Source organism: Petaurus breviceps, unplaced genomic scaffold, assembly GCF_028583685.1.
Source record: "Petaurus breviceps papuanus isolate PSGF00001 unplaced genomic scaffold, PetGlider_PUasm1.0 90804, whole genome shotgun sequence".
Lineage (NCBI taxonomy): Eukaryota > Metazoa > Chordata > Mammalia > Diprotodontia > Petauridae > Petaurus > Petaurus breviceps.
The window spans coordinates 506,877-527,875 of record NW_027187348.1 but is presented as its reverse complement, the minus strand read 5'-3'; the positions used below and the strand labels follow the sequence as shown (position 1 = coordinate 527,875).

Below are 20,999 nucleotides of genomic sequence, written 5' to 3'. Positions count from 1 at the left end.
ATTGGCCTCAGTGGCAGCTAGATGGTGCAGTGAGCCTGGAGTCAGGAAGACATGAGTTCCAATCTGACCTCACGTACTCGCCAGCCCTGTGACTCTGGACAAGTCACTTAACCACTGCTGCCTCAGTTTCCTGATCTGTAAAATGATGATACTAATAGCTTCTACACCCCCCTACGCAGGGTTGTTAATGAGGATCAAAGGAGATATTTGTAAAGTGCTTAGCATGTGGCACATGTTTGTTCCGTCTTTTTCAGTCATATCAGACTCTTCATGATCCCCTTTGGGGTTTTCTTGGCCTAAGATACTGGAGTGGTTTGCCTTTTCCTTCTTCAGCTCATTTTACAGATGAGGAAACTGAGGCAAACAGGGTAAAGTGACTTGCCCAGGGTCCCACAGCTAGGAAGTATCTGAGGCCAGATTTGAACCCAAGAAGATGAGTCTTCCTAACTCCTGACACTGTGCCACCAAACTGCCCTATGGCACACAGTAGATGCTTAATAAATACTTATCTCCTTCCTTCCTTCCTTCTTTCCTCCCTCCCTCCCTCCCTCTCTCTATGGTTCCTTCCTATTTTAAATTTATGCTCCTATGAGTCTCAAGTGATTTTTAGAAAGGGTTTACTAATTGCAAAGGAAGGATAAAAACGTACAAGTAAATTACAAAGGAAGGGCAAAAAATCTACAAGTATATATAAGTGGTAGAGTAGTTTAAAGAGTACTCTAAAGCTATCAAAAAGCAACCTGGTCCAGATCCGAGGATCCACTTGGACCTGTCAGGCTGACCCCTCTGGATCCAGCCTCCGATACACAGGCTACATCAGAAGAAACATAGCCTGACCCTCCTGACTTCTTCCAATATGCTCCGCTTGGTTCTCTGCTTCTGACTGTCCTTGGGGAGAGACCAATATGCTTTTCTTCCCATTACAGTGCCCTAAATCACAAATCCTGAGGCCAGTCCCAGATATGTAAGAAAGGTGTTACAGATATGTACAGCTAAACTACTCACAGGGGCAGCCAGGTAGCACAGCAAGTAAGAGCACCGGCTCCAGTGTTGAGAAGACCTGGAGATCGAATCCCGGGCTCAGACACTTAGCACCCACCCAGAAACACCTGGCCGTGTAACCTTGAGCAAGTTACTTAACCCTAATTGCTTAGGGGCGGCCAGGTGGCTCAGCGAGTAAGAGTACCGGCTCCAGTGTTGGGACGACCTGGAGATCGAATCCCGGGCTCAGACACTCAGCACCACACCCAGAAATAACTGGCTGTGTAACCTTGAGCAAGTTACTTAACCCCAATTGCTTTAAAAAATAATAATAATAAACTACTCACAAAGGTTTTTTGGGTTTTGAAAACTCCCAGTGGGAACTTTGGCTACTGATGCAAATGTGTAACTACCCTGCCATTTGCATACTCAGAACTCTCTCCTCTACCCCCAGAGAGTTGCCTGAGGGCACTAAGTGACTTGGCTGGAGTCACCCAACCAGTATGTACCAGAAGGGACCCTGAACCCAGGTTTTCTGAATTGAAGGTTCTCTAGCTACATCACCATTCTGCTCCCCCAAGCGTGCCAGTATATCATGTTTTCCTGGGCAGTAGTCAGGGAACATTTCCTGGAGAGACCTCTGGGTGAGGGAACGACCTTGATTTGGCAAGTGGTGATGGTGGTGGGAAGGGATCTTTCTAGTCTGGAAGAGTCTATGTGTGGCAGCTCTGAGACAAGAGACAAAACAAGCTATGTCAAAGTGGGGAGGTTTCCCTGACTGGACTAAAAAAGCTGTCCGGGTTGAAGATTCATAGGATGTAAGTGCAAATAAAGAGATTCAAGGACAATTGGGGCTACAGTAGTGTTGAAGAGAGAGAGCAATTGTGAAAATTCCTGATGTTTGGATGGTGCCTAATTTTTTTTTAATTTTCCTTAAAGTGTTTTTACATCCATTAGATCATTTTCTCCACAAGCTTTGACAGTAAATTAGTGACAGCCAGGACTAGAAAACTTAGGTATATTTGGCTTTTGGTCCCTTCCTCTTTGAATTTTTTTTCTTTAGAAGAAGATCCAGAGAGAGGTAGAAGAGTTGTCCAGGTATCCCTGACCTTGTCTCTCTCTGTCCTTCTCAGGCGTTCAGGCCCAAGTGGTCCAGGTGAATGACACCGTATCGGGCTTCATCGGCACAGATGTGGTGCTCCATTGTAGCTTTTCGAACCCCCTACCCACGGTGAGGATCACCCAGATGACATGGCAGAAAGCCACCAATGGCTCCAAGCAGAATGTGGCCATCTACAATCCCAATATGGGAGTCTCGGTGCTGGCTCCCTACCGAGAGCGCGTGACCTTTCTCCAGCCATCATTCACGGACGGTACCATCCGACTCTCCCGTCTCCAGCTGGAGGATGAGGGCGTCTATATCTGCGAGTTTGCTACTTTTCCCACAGGGAACAGGGAGAGCCAGCTCAACCTCACTGTTCTAGGTAAGTTCATGTCAGTCACAAGCCCATGCTCTCCAACGATGGGCCTTCTGGATCAATCAAAAGCCTACAAGATATCTTAAATTGCTTCCATTTATTTGGGGCGAGGTGGGGGAGAAGGGGAGGTAGCTTTGACTGGGACCCCAGGACACTCTACTTTCCCTCTAGACCACAATCTTATTCATGCCTCATGAGGGTTGATTGTACCAACATGGTGGACACCATCCCATATCACCAGATACAGTCCCAGGTCTAAGCCCTGAGGTTTACATATGTTTAAGGTTTGGTCAAGCTGTTTCCATGCTACCACTGGAACAAGGATGAGGGACCCAATTAGCTCTAGCACAACTAAGCAGTAGAATCTGGTGACCCTGGAGAAATGCTCCCTGGGAACACCACAGTGAGTGATGTCAAAAAGCAGGGAGTTTTTGAAAGTCATGAGAAAACCTGCTTCTGGAGCATGTAGGGAAGATTAGAAGGCAGAGCAGGACCTGAATATTAGGATAGGTACAAGGCCTCGGACTGAAAGGTCAAGGGAGATTTGGGAATCTCCTTTTAGAAGAAGGAAACAGTGTACCAGGTATAATTGAAATAATAATAACCACAAGAATATTTATATAGAGTTTTAAGATTTGTGAAATGCTTTATGTAACATTAGGGGAACCCAAAATTCAAATTCTAGCTCTGACACTTAATGCCTGTGTGACTTCAGGCAAGTAACTTAGCCTTTCTGGGCCTCAGTTTCCCTCAGGTATAAAATGTGGGGGTTGGATTAGATGATTCCTAAGGCTCTCCCAATTCTAAATTTATGATAATCTATTGTCAGTCTCCTCTGCACATTATGGTAAAAATAACTAAGAAAGAAAGGTAATAGTGATCCTGACCTTTGGAGGGCCTGACAGGCACCATCAAATCAATCAACAAGGGTTTATTAACTACCTACTGTGTCCCAAGCATTGCTTAAGCAAGAAAGATACAAGTATAAATGTTCTATCCTAGACTCTCATCTCTACACTCTCTCTATGGGGGCAATTTCATCTGTCCCCCATGATTTTATCTTTTATTTTTTTTGGAGGCAATCAGGGTTAAGTGACTCACCCAGGGTCATACAGCTAGTCTCTGAAGCTGGATTTGAACAAATGTCCTCCTGACTACAGGGCCAGTGCTCTCTTCACTATACCACCTAGCTTTTGCCCCTCCATTCCCCATGACTTTAAATATCAACTCCATACAGATGACTCCCCTCTATATATCCAGCCCCAGTCTCTCCCATGAACTTAACTACTGCTTCATCATTACCTATTAGATATTTCAAACTGGATATTCTGAAGACACCTCACATCCATCATGTCCAAAATTGAGCTTATTTTCTTTCCCTCCCCTCACCCCCCCAAAAATACTTCTCTCTTTCTGTATAAGGCATTTCCAACTTTCCAGTCTCCAATGTTCATAAGCTTGGCATTGTTCTGGGCTCTTCATTCTTTCACATATCCAGTCACTTGCCACATCTTGACCTTTCTACTGCCACAACACCTCTTATATCCACCTTCTTTCTGTTCACCCAGCTACCACTTTAATTCCAACCCTCATTCCCTCTCACCTAGATTTGGGCAACAGCCTCTCCCTGCCTCAAGTCTCTCCCCACTCTAGTCCATCCTGCACATTCTGCCAAAGTGATTTTTCTTTTTTTTTTTTTTTAACATTTTCACATTAGTCATGTTGTGAAGGAAGGATCAGAACAAAAGGGAAAAACCACAAGAAAGAGAAAACAACCAAAAAAGTAAAATAGTATTCTGCAATCTGCATTCAGACTCCATCATTCTTTCTTGGGATGTGGATAGCATTTTCAATCATGAGTCAAAGTGATTTTTCTTAAGGGCAGGTCTGATCATGTCACTTTCCTACTCAGTAGACTAATGGTTTCCTGTGGCCTCTAAAATCAAATGTAAACCTTTCTCTTGAGCTTTTAAAGCCCTTTGCAAGACTGACCCTAACCCATCTTTCTAGCATTGTTGGATATTACTCCCCTCCTAAGTGCTATGATCTAGCCAGACTTCCTTCCCTTTCTTTCTCCACCTCCATGCCTTTGCACTTTGATGCTGGGATGCTTCCCTTCCTCACCTCATCTCTGCCTCAGAGAATTCCTCTCTTCCTTCAAGCAGTGCTCAAGTACCACCTTCTGCATGAAGCTTCTCCATTCCCCCACCTGATTCATGCTTTCCCTCCCAAACAATATTCTATTGAGCTTATTTTGTATTCATTTTGTATTTAGTCTTCTTATGTTTATTTTGTGTATACTTGTTTGTCTCCTAATCGTGACCCCTACTGAAATGCCATTAAGAGTAGGGATTCCTTCTTTCTTTGTACTTACATTGTCTTTTCCATGTTCTCCTCTACCTGATTTAGTGGGAGGAAAAAAATCAGTGGGTAAAGGGTAGGCCAGAGAGGTACTCAGGGTTCTCATATTTTCTGTCTTATTTCCTGGCAGCCAAACCAACAAACTGGATGGAAGGCACAAAGAAAACCCTGACAGCCAGGACTGGACAGACAGAAAAGGTCCTGGTGGCCACTTGTACCTCAGCCAATGGGAAACCACCCAGTACTGTTTCGTGGGACACCCGGCTTAAGGGTGAAGCTGAATTCCAGGAGATCCGGCATCCCAATGGCACAGTGACAGTGATCAGCCGATACCGCCTAGTACCCAGTCGAGAAGCCCATCGGCAGCCCCTGGCTTGTGTTGTCAACTACCAACTGGACCGGTTTAGTGAGAGTGTCACCCTCAATGTGCAGTGTGAGCCAGGGAAACGGAAGAGGAGGGGAAGGGAGAGGAGTGGGACAAAAGGAGGCAGGGGCTTCAGGGGGAAGAAGTCTTAGGGATGGTGATGATCTTGAATGACCAACTGCTATCTCCTTTCCTTGGCTCCAAATTCTTCCCCCACCATTGCATTTGACTTTCATCCTTTCCTTCTTTTTTCCCATCTTCTCTTTTCTATCCTATTGACTTTTTTTACCCTCTCTCTTTTCATTCTTTCCCTTCTTACTTTTTATCCTTCTGTGTGTGTGTATACATACAAACACTCTCTTCTTCCCTTCTCTACTCCTCTCTTCATCTTCCTTGTCTTTTCTATTTTTCATTCTTCTCTCCTCATTCCTTTTCCTCCCCATCAACCTGTTTTTCTTTATTTTTACTTATCATGCCTATGCCATATCTCTACCCCTTTCTCTCCCCCCCACATTTCTCACCACCTTTCCCTCTCCTGTGCTGCATTATTGTTCCCTTCAATTTTGCCTCTTTCTTTTCCCCAACACATCCTCCCTGACTCTCCCATCATCTTCCACCAAACCCCAACCCACAGATGAACCTGAGGTGACCATCGAGGGCTTTGATGGAAACTGGTACCTGAAAAGAATGGATGTAAAACTCACTTGCCAGTGTGATGCCAATCCTCCAGTCACCCACTACCAGTGGAAACTGTAAGTATCTCCTCGTTTCTCTTTCCTCAGCCTCATTGGCCCAGCACTAAGGCAACTACCCCCAAATCTAACCTTCTCCCAGTGGGGCAGGGAATTCATCTGAGGGCAAGCAAGGATTTAGTACTTATGAGGGGAAAATAATCAACAAGCATATACAAAAGAGTCTTGTGCTATAAAAATATCAAAAACAGAATCCTGAGACAGAAATATTGTCCAGAATCCCTAACCTTAGCAGCCCAATATAAAAGTCTCTAAGTTTGGGTGGCTAGGTGGTAAAGTGAATAGAGCACTGGCTCTGGAGTCAGGAGGACCTGAGTTCAAGTGTGACCTCAGACACTTAATACTTACTAGCCATGTGACCTTGGGCAAGTCATTTCACCCGAATTGCCCCCCTCCAAAAAGCAAAAAATCAAATTAAATTAAAAAAAAACTCTCCAAGTAATAGAAACTCCATTGCTGCTTCCCTCCCCTGTTCTAACTCCAATTTGACCTAACCCTCACATCTGAATCTTCTCCTTCTACCCAGGAAGCTTAACGGGCTTTGCCTGACCCAGCTCATAGGTAGGGATGTTTTCTTTACAATCTATAGGGAACAAATATGTGTATCCCTCCACACTATCCACACATACCCACAATCCCTATGTCAGCAGTTACTTAGTGCTCACCTACCTGCCTATGGCCCACATCACACAGGTAGCCAGGGGGGTGCTTGACTTGGCACTAATTTTCAGTGTGAGCATTTACACCTTGGAAATTGGCAAACACTACAAATCAGGGATTGATTTTTTGTTTTGCTGATTGCCTAGACTTAAGAAAAAGGTGGATACAATGTTAATGCAGATTAAACTTAGTGTCTTGTGGGCACATTATAGGTTACCCGCACACCACTGCAGGTAGTGTCTTAGTAACAACATCAGCAACACAAAAGAGTAACAGCTGGATGACGAGTTGTTAAAATTTCTTCCAGTATCCTTCCCCCTGCTCCTTCCCAGAGAGCCCTGCTGTATAAAAAAATAAGGTTTTTTAAAGAAACAGGAGAGGAAAAAAATTGCATAACCAATTCATACATTGAGAAGATCTGAAAACATATGCAGTGTGCCATCCCCGGGAGCCTCTCCTGCTACTGAGGAGTGAGTCTTCTCCTATTTCTTCTCTGGGACCATGCTTGAAGAAAAATGTTATTAACAAAGGTTGCCATGCCAAATACTCATAATCTCCAAGCCACAAAGAACAAAACTCTTTTTTTTTTTTTGCTTTTTTTGGAGGGCAAATGGGGTTAAATGACTTGCCCAAAGTCATATGTCTAGTAATTGTGTCAAGTATCTGAGGCCAGATTTGAACTCACATCCTCCTGACCAGTGCTCTATTCACTGTGCCACCTAGCTGCCCCTGCAAAACTCTTTTTATTAAAAAGACCAAGTAGAAGAAATTACAACCAGGTGGGAACAGGATGAGGAGGTACATGCCAACCCTCTCCTCTACTAGGGGCAATTGGGGTTAAGTGACTTGCCCAAGGTCACGTGGCTAGTAAGTATTAAGGTCTCAAAGATGTTTTCTGTGAGACTTCATCCCAATACACTAATTCAATTACCAAAAGGAGTCATTTTAGCCACTGGTATAATTGTCTACAGAGCATTAAGCAGAAGAGAATAATTGCAGAGTGGTGATGTGTCCTCAAACCATTTCTACCTGAACTCCATCAGAAAAAATGAGAAGAAGGAGAGAGCAGTGCTGATGATAATGTTTCTGTCTGAACTCCACTGAATGTAAGGAGACAGGAATAATTAATACTAATGATAGCTGACAAGTATGGAGTACTTGAAGGTTTATGAAGCCCACATTATCTGATTTCACAGAATCACAGCATTTCAGAGTTGGAGGAGACTGCTAAGACCATCCAGTGCAATATGAAAATACCTTCTAAGCTGGGATGAGGAAACAGACACTCAGAGAAGGGGCTCTCTCTTTGCTGTTATGCAGCAAACATGTGTGGAATTCAAATCCAGATCTAGATCTCACCACTATTTCACATCATACCCTCAAAGAAAAGTCAGAAGCATCATCTTAGTATAGGTCAGAGAAGGGAGGACCACTCTGAGAGAGACCGACCTCACTCTTTTCTCTTTTGTTCCAATGAAGTCAGTCATCCTGTAATAGGCTTCCTTTATCATGTTTCCCTACTGCTTGATACTAAATTTGTTTTCATTTTTGTTCAGTGATTCAACTTGACTCAGACTGCCCTAACCTCCAATATTTCTTTTTGAGTCATCCCCAGGAAAGCTAGCCTTGAAAAGTGGTTGGAATCATGCATTTTCCCGGGCTTATTATTCTCTACTTTTCCTAGGCTGACAGAGGGAGGAAAGGGTGGGGAGAGGATGGATGATCCAGACTTCTTGGGTTCTCTGGGATTTCACTCCCAAACCTCAACTCTTCTCAGATTAATGACCCTATCACCTCATTTCTGGTCTTCATGACGTGCAGTACAGGGAGACAGATAAGGTCAGGAGGATGGGCAGCTAGATATCTGGGTTCAGATTTTTCATACTCTCCCACTTCATCCCAAGGTTCTGACAATCCCAACCTCACATTCAGTTGTAGAAAACTGGGGAATCAAGGCTGAGAAATAGGAGCAGACTAGTGGGAGAGAGAAGCTTGACGGGTGACTACAACCCTGTCAGAGATGCCTCAAAGAGGAAATCTAAAAGGGCACCAAAGCAGTCGTGTTAAACCATCTCAAGGAAAATGATGCGTAATAGTGCCGCTTCACCTTGGATGAGCATGTCGTGCTTCCCCAAATTAGCTCTGTAACCAAAGGGAGAGACAGCATCCCCAGTTCCACTCTGCACCATGACCCAGGGACTGGAAGAAACATCATCCTTGTCCATGGGAGGCACCAGATATAGGACAAATCAACATGTTAAAAAAAAATGGAAAACAATAGCTGGTTGTAGGTGTTTAGTGGGATGATAGAACAATTCAGTTCTACAAACACTTACTGAGTGTCTTCTGTGGGCCATCCTCCATTTTCAGCTGAAAGCAAGTGAGGTTAATCAGGGTCAAGGGAAGGATATGACATGAATTGTCAAGGAGGTAGAAAGAAAACATTTCTCATGATGGAAGGGTGGGGGAATGATTGCTTTATCCCTTTCCTTGCAGGTTGAATGGCACTCTTCCCTCAAGCATGGACACCCAAAACAAGACCCTGTTCTTCAAGGGGCCTGTGACCTATAGTCTGTCTGGGACCTACATATGTGAAGCCACCAATCCCATTGGCACCCGTTCAGGCATGGTAGAGGTCAATATCACAGGTAGGAAGCTTATGACTGTCCCCCTTCCCTGCCAGCCCCATCCCCACCTCTTTCCTCTTCTGGCCCCCTTTCTAAGGCAGCATGGCTTGTACCCTAGGCTTGGCCTGAGCCTTAGGACCTTGGATCTTGTCTTTCACCTGGAGCTACAGATGGGATTGTTGTCTACATTTGCTTATGCGCTCTCTCTCTCTTGAACTCTGGGCTCTGGTGGACCCCACTCTGCTGTTTCTTCTGTGCTTGATTGAGGTCAGTGATGAGAGAGGAAGTGTCAGGCATAGTGAAGGAGGCTGGAGGGGGAGGAGGAGAATCATTTGTTCTTTTGGGGTGAGTTACTAGGGCAAAATTCCTATGCTTGGAATTTCCCTACAGGTCCTGCTGAGAGAAAGCCCATGTATAATGTCAACTGTCCTCTTTACTAGTTCTGGTTTGCACAGCCAGACCTATAAAGGGTCCTTCTTTCCTCCTTGGCAGCATGCCCATAATTCTGGCAGCTTTTACCAGGTGAATGGTAGTATCTGACTTTGGTTTTGTCGATCAGATGGTTAGGCTACGTATGGTCAGTTGAGAGAAAGCAAGAGCATAGGATTCCAGCTTTAGATCTAAAGAGGCCTTGGAGATCACCTAGTCTATAATAGTTTTACAGAGGAGAAAACTCAGACCCAGGTTAAATGACTTGCCCAGAGTTATGTAGGTAATAATTAGCAGAGAAGGGACATCAGAAAGTTTGTGTTGTAGGCAGGAAGTGATGCCACACAGATGCTAATCAAGAAAGGAAGCTTTGTCTTGAGTTGGTGTAATAAAAAAGATGTGGTGGTCACAGATAAAGGCTATACCAGGGTGGTTTTAGTAGAGTTAGAGGAAGTCATCCAACAAAGCATCCCAGAACAGGATTGTCCCTGGGGATTTTGGTAGATAAAGTCATTTACTGCAGGTAATGGAGCAAAGATGAACTCTGGCAGTGATACCTCAAGGGCTATTTATCTCCAAGTAGTGATACTGTCTTGTCAGGGTTTAGTGGGGAGCTCCTTTGTGGGCAGATTGGTATCACAGGCAACAAAAAAGAACCCCTGGAATCATCCCCGCTGTGATCAGAGACCTGCCCTTCCCTTTGGGCCTTCATAAATTGCCCTTCTCTCTCTCTCCTTTATCCCCATGAGTACCTTTCTCTCTTCCTTCACCAGGGAAATCACTGCCCCATGCTTACATCCGGTTCTTGAATCCTAGAGAAATAGGAGGTAGTAGCAAGAGAAGTCTAGGGCCTTAGTGCCCAGCTACATGGAGAACAAAAGGGACAGGGCAAAACCACACTTTCCTTCATCTCCAAGCAAGAGGTCAAGTGGTAAGTGGCAGGGCAAGAAGTACGTATCCCTAGAAAAGAGACTGTCCAAGAAGCACTTGGGAAAAGGGGCTTTTGATCAGATCAACAAGGACTCTTTCCAGCAAGAGATCTTTTTTCCTGGTGCCAGGAAATTCTTGTCCTTAGTTCCCATTTCAGAGAAAGGAGAAATGTGTCCCTCCTGGTTAAGCTTCTGCTGGCAGCTCTGGAGAAACTGCCCACAAGGAAATCAGTGAGCGTGGTTGGAGTGAGTAGAGGAGTCTTGACTTGAGCCAAGGTCCATTCTTATTTCACTATCACTTCATTTTCCCGCTCCACCATGGGATAATTACCAGAATCAGGACCTCAAGTCTCATGGAAGCAGCTTTGGATGTCCAACCCCAGGAGCAGAGGGAAGTGTTTGGTTTCTTGCTTCTCTCAAGGTTGCAAGGTGTCCATGGCTACTATGTAGGTTACTGTCAGTTGGTATATTACTTGCAAAATTTAACCCTGGGCCTAAAGAAAAGAGAAAAAGAGATGTAGGGAAAGGGTCCTAAAGTCAGGATAAAGAGGCTTTAGCTATGAAAAGATGAGAGAATAGGGAACAAGGAGGACCATGGAGAGGAAATATAAGTAGAACAACACCTAACCAAATGGCAGATAATGGAATCAAGTTGACAATTGTGTTGGTTGTCTTGGTGATGGTGGTTACAGGGGGACTGGTGGTGCTTTGCCTGGTGGGGGCCTGGAGGGAGGGGGAGATTTTTTGTGGCACTTGCATGGAGGAAGAAGAGGAGAAACATCTCACTGTTCACAGAGATGATGGAAATAATGATTGTGTTGGTTGATGGCAGAGGAGATGATGGCCTTGATCATGGTAATGGTAGTTCTGCTGGTGATCCTGATGAAGAGGGCTATGCCCATAATTGGGTCACTGATGCCAGACAGCTGCTTTCAGGGGAAGAGCTGGCCAGGAGACAACACAACTTCCCTGACACTAATGGGAAATGGGGTGCTTTGGAGGCATCATGGTGCGGAGGGGTAAACAAGGCAGGTCTCTTCCCTCAGACCCCAAGGGTGCAGTCTGGGGACTTAGTGAAGGGTGACAGGATTGCTGGCTGCCTAGTTAGGCCAAGCTGAGGGGAAGCTGAAGCTCATTGAATCATTCATGAGCCCAGGATTTGTTTATCCATTCTCCCCAAGGGCTGATTAGGCCCCCGCTCAAGAGGACTCAGCCGGTCGTGCTGAGCCATTACAGGGACATTTGTTCCTGGGCTCAAAAGCAATTTCAGGATTGTCAGCCGACCACAAAAACCTCTTCCCAGAGCCGTCTGCCACAAACAGGACTGCACCTGCCATACTGGCCACCCTAGGTGGAAAAAAGCCAGTTCCCCCTCTAAGGAGAGTCACTCCCTCTAACCCCTACCCAGTGACCTGGACATTCATTCTCCAGGGCTAGGGGGCCCTGGTCACCCTGTTGGGCTGGGGAGCTGACCAGAAGGAGATGGATAAGTGGAAATTTAATATTTGATTTTGGCCATCTGTCTTGGTAATAGCTTTTCCTGCCTCCCCTGGGGAGGTGGGTGGTATATGTCTGTATAGGGAACTGTGATGTGGCTAGGGTAGTAGAAGGGGAGAAGAGAACTCCATGGGATGAATCAGGCTGAAGGAAGCATGTATGAAAAAGCAGAAATAACCATAGCATGTTCACAGGCACAGATGCTACACATTGGCATGTGTGACCACACACCAACAGGCTTCCACTTAATGGCCCAATTCTCCCCACCCTGGAATCTGAGTATATACCCTTGTGGCCAAGAACACATACATGCTCCCTTCTCCTATCAGGGGTTGTGGTAAATGACTTAAAATTACAGAAGATAAGAGATGGAAGGTGAGGCACATAGAGGATCGTGTGGATTACACGTTTACGTCACGATTACATTATTCAGGCTGGGACAGTCTCCCCAGAGTTAGATCAAAGATTCATTGGTCTGGGGCTAGAGAAGCCACAGACACTCTTAGCCACTTTTAACTGATAAAAAAGAACTCAGGCCAGGTGAGGCCTCTTCCACCAGGTAAATTGACTAGTACTCTGATCACCTGGAAAAAGACACCAAGACCTAAATTCCCTCCAGTGGACATCAGGGGAAATCTCATTGACCCCAAAGACCTTAGTAGGTGACAGATGGTTAATCCAAGACTTCCGTGCCCAAGTGGTCCCAGAGCAATCACAGATGCTCTGCCTCTGCCCTAATTCTATATTCTCCTCCCCCAGCTGGGGATACAAATGAGGGTCGAAATTGTATGGGATCTTTTGGACTTGATCAGCCTATAGAAAACCTAGTGAAAGATTCAAGGACTTAGCCAACAGAGGGCTGAAGGTGAGGAGGGGAGAGGAGAGTGTCCTGACTTCTCTCCAGCTTTTTCACCTCCCCTGTCAAACACCTCTTAGCAACAAGGCTAAGAGACCCCTGATGTCCAGAGAGGTCCATCCCATGACCCCAGATCTGTCACCTAAGGAATAATTCCCCCCACTTCCTCCACACATTGAGTTTCACTTCCCATTTAGAAGACTTTTTTAAAAAATGTAAGCAAACAGATGTTTTGCATTTGGAATATTTCTACTGGGGGTTAAGAGAATGAGGTATATGAGGTTTTGGGCTCTTCAAAAAAAGCACAACTGGTTCTCAAGAGTTGTTTTCTGCGTGATGAGAAGCCTGTGATCATCACTTGTCTGTGTTTCCATGTGTGTTAGTAACTGTGAGTTTGGATGTGAGCCTGTAAACATGGCAGGTCCAGTGGGAGAGTATATATCTGAAAGTGTATACAGAGTACTCAGAGGGAGGATTCATTCTCACCACGGGTTTGGCTGGGCTCTGTGTCCCTCCCACCTTCCTCCTGATAGTGGGACACGGGTACCACTGCTTCAGCAGCTGGATGGTGGGAATTACTTCTGAGAGGCTGAGCCCTACGTTCCCAATGCATGCTGGGAAATGTAGTTTCCCCCTAGTTCCCAGGGCTGCCCTAGCCTGTAGCTTTCTAGCATAACATTTTCATCATTGGACCCAAGAAATCATCCCAGTCCTTATTTTGATACTGGACTGAAGCTCAAATACTAAGCTTAGACCATCTACCTTGAGCTGTAAGCCTAGCTCTGTTCCCACCCATGCGTCAATCCTGCCCTGCCCCCCCACTCCCCCAAAAAACACTCCAGCTGTCAGTCAGATTTTGATTCTGCTTTGTAGGGCCCATGGAGGGGAGGCAGTAACCTGGGCTCTGGCCAGCCAGCAGGAACACTTCCTCAGCTCAGCTACCCTGCTCCCAGCTGCTGCCCCTCCTCCCCCAACCCCGGGCTTTGCTCCTGGCATTGATACAAGAACTACTGGATGAATGTGACAGCTGGCAGGGCTGGAGGGGGTGGGGGTCGGGTCAGGCAGCAGCAAAGGCGGATGCCTCATTCCTGAGCATACAGCCTTCTCTGTTTGGGAGGGAATGGAGGAAGCCTTACTCCCTGCGTAGCCAGATCCCTCCCCTCTCTTTCTAATCCCTAGTGTCAGAATACTTTTCACTGAAAAGCCATTTGAACCATCCTCCTGCCTCCAGGCTGGCTGCTCAGCTAGCTGGACAAGGGGCCCACCTTCCTTGTCCTGAAAAATAGGCCTCCTCCCTATACCCCTTTAAGGCTTAAAAAGAAACAAAGGGGTCTGGAGAAGTCTGACACCCTTTATAATATAGCACAATATATATACAATACAATAATATAATATAATATAATATCTTGTTCTTCCTGTCTAAGCCTGTGTGACCTTGGACTGGTCACTTCATTTGCCTAGTCTCAATGATCTTATCTCAAAAGGAGGTTGGATGGTAAGATCTCTAAGGGTCTCTTCCAGCATATTTTCTTGTGGTTAGATAATATTGCTAGCTTCCATTATAGAGATCAAGGCATTATTATTGGCCCCCTCCCATATGGACTAGATAGATGGGATAGTTACAGTCCATTTAGGGAGAGCACATGCAGTAGCTCACTAATCACACACAGCAGGGCATAGTTTAGCACCAAAGTGAGCACTGACAATCTTCATCGACATTGTTAACAACAAGCATTTCTTAAGCACCTACTATATTCCTGGCACTAGGAAGAGTAAGAAAGGCAGAAATATGTTCCCTGTCCTCAAAGAGATCACTCTCTAATGGAGTACTGAGAAAAGGGAAGTCATTTTGGGCTGGGGTGATTAGAAAAATTGTATATAAAGGTGGGGGGGCTCCAAAGAAACCTGAAGGAGGGTGGGGATTTCAGAAGGTAAAGATGAGGGGAAACAGAGGAGTGTAAGGTTGGCTTGTTTTGGGGATAATGAGGATCTTGGCATGGCTATGGCAGAGGGTTAGTATTTGGGATCTGGGGAGATGGAATCTGGATACCTAAGGTGATACAGGTCCTTGCACTTAGAAATAAACTTAATAAATGTTTGTTAAATTGAATTATGAAGGGGAATGCCAATCTGACTTTATCTTATAGGCACTTTCAAGCCACTGAAGATTTTCAAGCAAGGGAATGGTAAACCAAAATTGCCCCATGAGTGAGGTGGATCTGGCAGTGGTCACATTGATGAAGCTCTTTGGGGTTTATAAAGTGCTTTCCTTGCCACAGTCCTTTGAGACAGATAAAACCTATATTGTAGTCACCATTCTACATGTAAGAAAACGAAACTCAGAGAGGTTATTTAAACAACTTGGTTGTACAACTAGCAAGTAATAAAACTGAAACTTTCTAAGTCCAGCACATGTTGGAGTTGGGGGTAGGGAAGAGGCTTGGGTGAGAGAGATCTATAAAAAAGACCTAATGTTCTGAGTGCTTGATAAGAGAGTCATTACAAAGAAAGAATCAACAGGATTTGGTGACAGGTGGTGTAGAGGAGCTGGAGAAGCCATGTGATCTAGAACTTCCATCTCCCCCAACCTAGAGAGATAAAGGGACTTTGCCAAAGCAACACAGGCTGTAAGTAACCAAACCCGCTTTCTTTTTTTCCTTTTTTTTTGGGGGGGGGCAGTGAGGCAATTGGGGTTAAGTGACATGCCCAGGATCACACTGCTAGTAAGTGTCTGAGGCTGGATTTGAACTCCTGACTCCAGTGCCAGGGCTCTTTCCACTGTGCCACCTAAACTGCCCCCAAAGCAGGAGTCAAACCCAGGTTCTTTGATGTGAAATCCCGAATGCTTTCTACTCCCTTGTTCATGCTTAAGAACGAATGTAAATTTTGAGCCTCCGCTGAGATAGATGGTAGTAGTGAATGGAGACATTAGTAAGAGTTGATTTCGGAGGGAAGACCACAAGCTCAGTTTTGGATCCATAGAGTCTGGGGTACAGTGAGGCAGTATCAGTCTCTGTAGGATCCAGGCAACAGCAGAGGCAGGGTAGGATCTTGACTAAGTAAGGGATGAAGGGACATAAAACTGGGGAATAAAAATACTAGTTGAAACTGTGGGAAGGGATGGAAAGAGAGACCGAGAAGAACAGAGGACCAAGGACTAAAGCCAGTTAGTGAACAGGAAGAGAGAAAGGAGCCAGCAGTAGAAACAGAAAAGAGAGAAAGACAGGAAAAAAAAAACCCCAAGACATCTCACGTTACCAAGACCTGAGCAGGACAATAGAGTTTTCCCAGTGGAATGATGGTTGATGTCCTGCACCTGGAATTTGGCCATCTTTTGACTCAACAAGTCCTTCACATCCTTCAAGGCCCAGCTCAAGTGCTACCTCCTTCCCGAAGACTTCCCTGAATACCCCAACTCACAGAGACTTCTCCTGCCTCTGAACTCACTGCAGCATTCATTGGGCCTGTGGCACTTCATAGACTAGTTCTGGAAGGGATTTGGAGTTCATCCAGATCCACCCCTTCATTTCACAGATGAGGAAATTAAGGCCCAGAGAGGGGAAGCGATTTGTCTGTATCCCCACTCAGCGTGATGTAGACAAAGTTCTGCTTCAGATGGTCTTGAGTTTGGGTACAGGATTCAACAGTAAAGCACCATATATAAATTTCAGCAGTTAAATATGTATGTGTCCTGTCTCTCACTAGACTGTAAGCTCCCTAAGGCCAGGGACTGTCTTTTATTTCTTGCCTTCACTCATAGTTTCTAGTACCATGCCCTTCACACAACACAGTAAGCACTCAGTAAATATTTGTTAAATGAATGAGGAGGAGGAAGTTCAGGAGTAGAGAGGGAAAATGTTGGGGGTCCAGGCAGACAAGGGGTCCTGGAGGTTAGACTAGGAGGAGCTAGGATTACAGCCATCTGCCTCTGTGGCCCCACATCAAAAGTCCTCCCCTTCCAGGTGGTGAGCAGGTGCACGAGCTGATAAAATAGGTAGGTCAATAAACAGGATGAGGAAGTAAACTGAATAAAGGAAGTGAGGGGAAACTAGGAGGGAGGCATGAGACTGAGAACAGGGGACTGGCAGACCAGCGTTCCAAGAGGGAGCTTGCTGTAGGGTTTTGAGCAGAGGGGCAGCTATATCTCAACTGTTGGCAGTTTTCCCTGAGAATAGTAGGGAGTGTGAGTGGGGCTCTTATCACCACTGCCTTTCCTCATCAGAGATGCTTTATGGGAAATTATTATTTTATCTACAGAACGTCTCAGGCCATTCCCACATGTTGAGAACTCACTGGGAAATAGAGTTCAGATCTTAGAGCTAGGAAGGACCTTTGAAACCAGTGAATGTAATTCCCTCATTTTACAGACAAGGAAATGGTTTCAGAGAGGTTAAGCAACTTTCCCAAGGTTGAACAGCTAACATTAGCAGAGGTGGGGCTAGAACTCAGGTCTTCTGACTGGTGCCCTTTCTACTCTTGAGACTGAGCTGAGGCAAGGAATTTCATCTTCCCTGTTTCCCTCTCTGCTATGGAAAGACTGTCAATAAGACCAGGATATGTGGAAAATAAATGAATACCCTTACCGAAATGCTGGGAAGACAAAGAGGACAGGCTGGTTCCAATCCCCCTCGGTCCAACTTCAGGGGCCAGAGGCATCTACAGTCTGCAATGGCATCTGCTTTGTTCTGTCTGAGAGAGTGAAAGGTGAGAGATGTGCCAGTGGCCTAAAATCTCTGGATATAGATAGCTTCTTCTCCTTCTCCACCCCCAAACCTGAAGACCTGAAGACTTAGCCCCCCATACCCTGGGCTCTCTCTACTCTACACAAGGGCTACTGAGGCCAGCACTGGTCTCAGGAGCCACCCAGTGGTGGTGCTGGGAATGGCCACCAGTCTATCTTGCTTCGACCCCTTCTTAGACCTGCAGCCTTTGACCCTGCCCCTCTTGGAGGCCTTCTCCCCCCAGATTCCTCTCGCCCATTCCCTTTTTCTCTGAGCCCCATTGTCCCTGCACCTGCTGTAGTACAATAGGAAAAAAGTACTGGAGTCAGGGATTTGGGTTCAAGTCCTGACTTTTGTCTATGTATTATCTTTATGTCTTGGGGGCTCATCTGTAAAAATGGGGGTTGGTGAGGAGGTCAGACTGAAGAAAGTCCTGTCTAGCTTTAAGTACTAGAACATCCAGTCACTCTTCTGTTCACAATGGAATCATATCAAAGGGTAACCCAAAAAGGGTTGGGGAAGAGGATTCAAGCAAAGAAGGAGCATTTGTCACCAGCTTTGTTCACTGTCCTAGGTAATGCAGCTCTACAGTCAGCCATCATGGGAATGAGCTGGTAACTCCATCACTAATCATACCTCATCTTTCTCTTTCCCTTTCTTCATCTCCCCTTCTACTGGTTCCTTCCTCCCTTCTTGTCTCCCCCACCCCCACCTACATTTGTCTCTTCCTCCCTCCCTCTTCTCCTTCCCCTCTCCCCTCATCCTGCTTTCTCTTTCTCCAATTTGTCCCTACCTCTCTCCAGTTTGCCCCTTCTCTCCCTCCTCCCTCAGCCCTTTCTCATCACTCTGCCCAGTCCTTCAGTACAGACATTCTCCCTCTGGGATTCTGTATGCTTTCCTTCCCCCATCCTCAACCCCAGCTAACCAAAGACACCAGCTGTTTCCATCTGTTAGAGTGTAACCCTCCCTCAGCCTCCACAGGAGAGGAGCCAGCTAGGCAGGGTGGGGCTGGGGACGGAAGGGAAGGGGATTGCAGGGTGCACTTGGGGAGGTGGTCTGTGTTCAGAGACTGACTGTAGAAAACCAGCTACTGGGCCCCCATTTTCCCCATAGCAGACATCCCTCTCAGTGGACCAGTTCCACCTGTCTCCTTTTTTAAATCTTTCTTTATAATATGTTCAGCCTAAGGATAGGAAGGAGTATCTTGGGGCCAAGGAGGTACACGTGGAACCAGCATACATGCAGGTTTTTGTTCAGGTGTTTTGGGGTTTATGTCCTTTGGACCAGTGTATTTTTGCAATGCTCACATCACTGTACCTGTCTTTGTCTTGAGTGTTTTCTCGTGCCCATACACACATACTCCCTCTCCTATACCATTCTGATCAACATAGGATAGATATATGAACTCCAGGGATGTGTGCCTACCAGAAACTCCAATTTTCCAACATGTAAGCTGCCTTATAAGTGCACTGAGCTATGCAATCAGGTCATGATAGTGGGAAGAATACTGCATTTGAACCCAAAGTGTGTCTCTTCCAACCTTGGCTCTGCTATGAATGAGCTGTCTGGCCCTGGGCAAGTCACTTAACCTCTGTGGGCTTTGGGCTTCTCATCTATAAAAGGAGGGATTTTGGCTAGATGACTCATGAAGTTCCTTCCACCTCTAAGAAGAGTGAGTTTGAGATGCTATGAACCGTAGAGCTTGTCTAATCCAACCCCTTCGATTTCCAATTGAGGAAACTCTGGCCTAGAAAAAAGGCTAGATTTGCCCAGTCACACAACACAGCATCTCTGTAGGCTTCAGTTTCCTCCCCTGAAAAATAAGTAGGTTAGGTGATCTCCAGGAGCTTTTCTAGCTCGAAATACAGTGATATGGTGTGTCCAACACTCTACTTCCCCTCTTTTTGAGATTGTCCTATGTGAGTACATGTGCAAAGAGGTTTTCATACATGGACATGTGTTAATACATGTGCCATATTGGTTCAGATCTAGGCTGCCCTGCTTTCTGTGAAACTTCAATGTGCCCAACACTCTGGTGTTAATTTTCAAAGAATACTTCTGTAATTGTTTCCTTTCTTTCGAGGACGTCGTCTGGTGCCTAGGGTGCAGCTTCTTTAAGTAGCTGATGCCTGGACAATAACCCTAGTGGTCAGACTTCTTCCTGTGCACAAACACCTCTCTCCACCTCCTAATATGCAAACTCCTTTCTTGCCTTGCCTATCCCTGCTCCAGATCCTCACCTCATCCATGTTATAACTGCCTGGTTGCCCAGCATCATCTGATCTGGGCACACCTCTATCAGGAGAGCCAGAGGTGTCCAGCCTGGGCTTCTGTGCATTGGTGCCTGTTGCCCCCACTCCCAACCCCACCTTCTCCCTCCCCCAGGTCATTGGCATAGGTACAGCATCAGTCTGATGTCTCAACACCCAAGAATCCCTTCTCCCCCTGACCCAGAGAATGGCCTGGCACCCACCTATCTGGACCAGTCCTCCTCAAAGCCATGGGAAGAGCTAGCCACAGTCTCTGGTGCACAGTCTGTTCTCACAAGTCAGTTATATAAAAATATACTCATGGAGGAAGCAAGTTTCCCTAAAACACATCAGGTTCTGAGAAAATAGGAATTTGGGTTTGTAGGTGAGGCTCGGGCTAGGGAATCAGCTAGGGTTGCTCAGAGATGCCATAGGCATCTCCTCTGCTCTTGTTATAAATTACCCAGTAGGGCTTGGGACTTGGTAGAGGGCAGGAAGCTGACACCAAGATCCCTCCATTTCAGGAATGGGGAAGCACAGGGTCACCAGGCTAAGCCACGAGAAGCCACATTCTTAGGGTACTTTTTTCCCCACCCCAGCTCCTACCTGGCTTTTCCCTCCCAATGCTCCTACCTCCCACCCTAGTCCTTCCCCCAGCAAGCCCTGAGAGGCAGAAAGAGACTGACGCTGTCCCCCTTCCATGTCTTTTCCTTACCCAGAGTTCCCCTACACCCCGTCTCCAACTGAACACGACAAGCGATCTGGGTCCGGCGTCCCCACGCCCATCATTGGGGGCGTGGTGGGGGGCATCATCCTGGTGCTGTTTGTGGCGTTGGTGCTTGTGGTCTACTTCCGCCGGCGCCGACACACCTTCAAGGGGGACTACAGTACCAAGAAGCATGTCTACGGCAATGGTTATAGCAAGGCGGGCATTCCACAACACCACCCACCCATGGCCCAGAACCTCCAGTACCCTGACGACTCAGATGATGAGAAGAAGGCTGGGCCACTGGGGGGGAGCAGCTATGAGGAAGAAGAGGAGGAAGTTGGTGGGGGGGAAAGGAAGGTCGGGCCCCCACACCCCAAGTTTGACGA

The 20,999-nt window shown here is 46.2% G+C and overlaps 1 protein-coding gene across 2 annotated transcripts in view; it reads left to right on the top strand.

Annotated features, from left to right (window-relative positions):
• Positions 1-20,999, top strand: part of NECTIN1 (nectin cell adhesion molecule 1) — a 100,362-nt gene that overhangs the window by 75,909 nt on the left and 3,454 nt on the right. The window contains exons 2-6 of one of the 2 annotated variants that reach the window (XM_069070046.1): positions 2,115-2,465; positions 4,951-5,253; positions 5,819-5,936; positions 9,093-9,244; positions 20,624-20,999. The exon at positions 20,624-20,999 is cut by the window's right edge and continues 3,454 nt beyond it. In XM_069070046.1, the coding sequence (XP_068926147.1) occupies positions 2,115-2,465; positions 4,951-5,253; positions 5,819-5,936; positions 9,093-9,244; positions 20,624-20,999 (1,300 nt within the window). Of the gene's footprint in view, positions 1-2,114; positions 2,466-4,950; positions 5,254-5,818; positions 5,937-9,092; positions 9,245-15,467; positions 16,156-20,623 lie in introns of those variants that run through there. The other variant, XM_069070047.1, reaches the window with a different exon arrangement.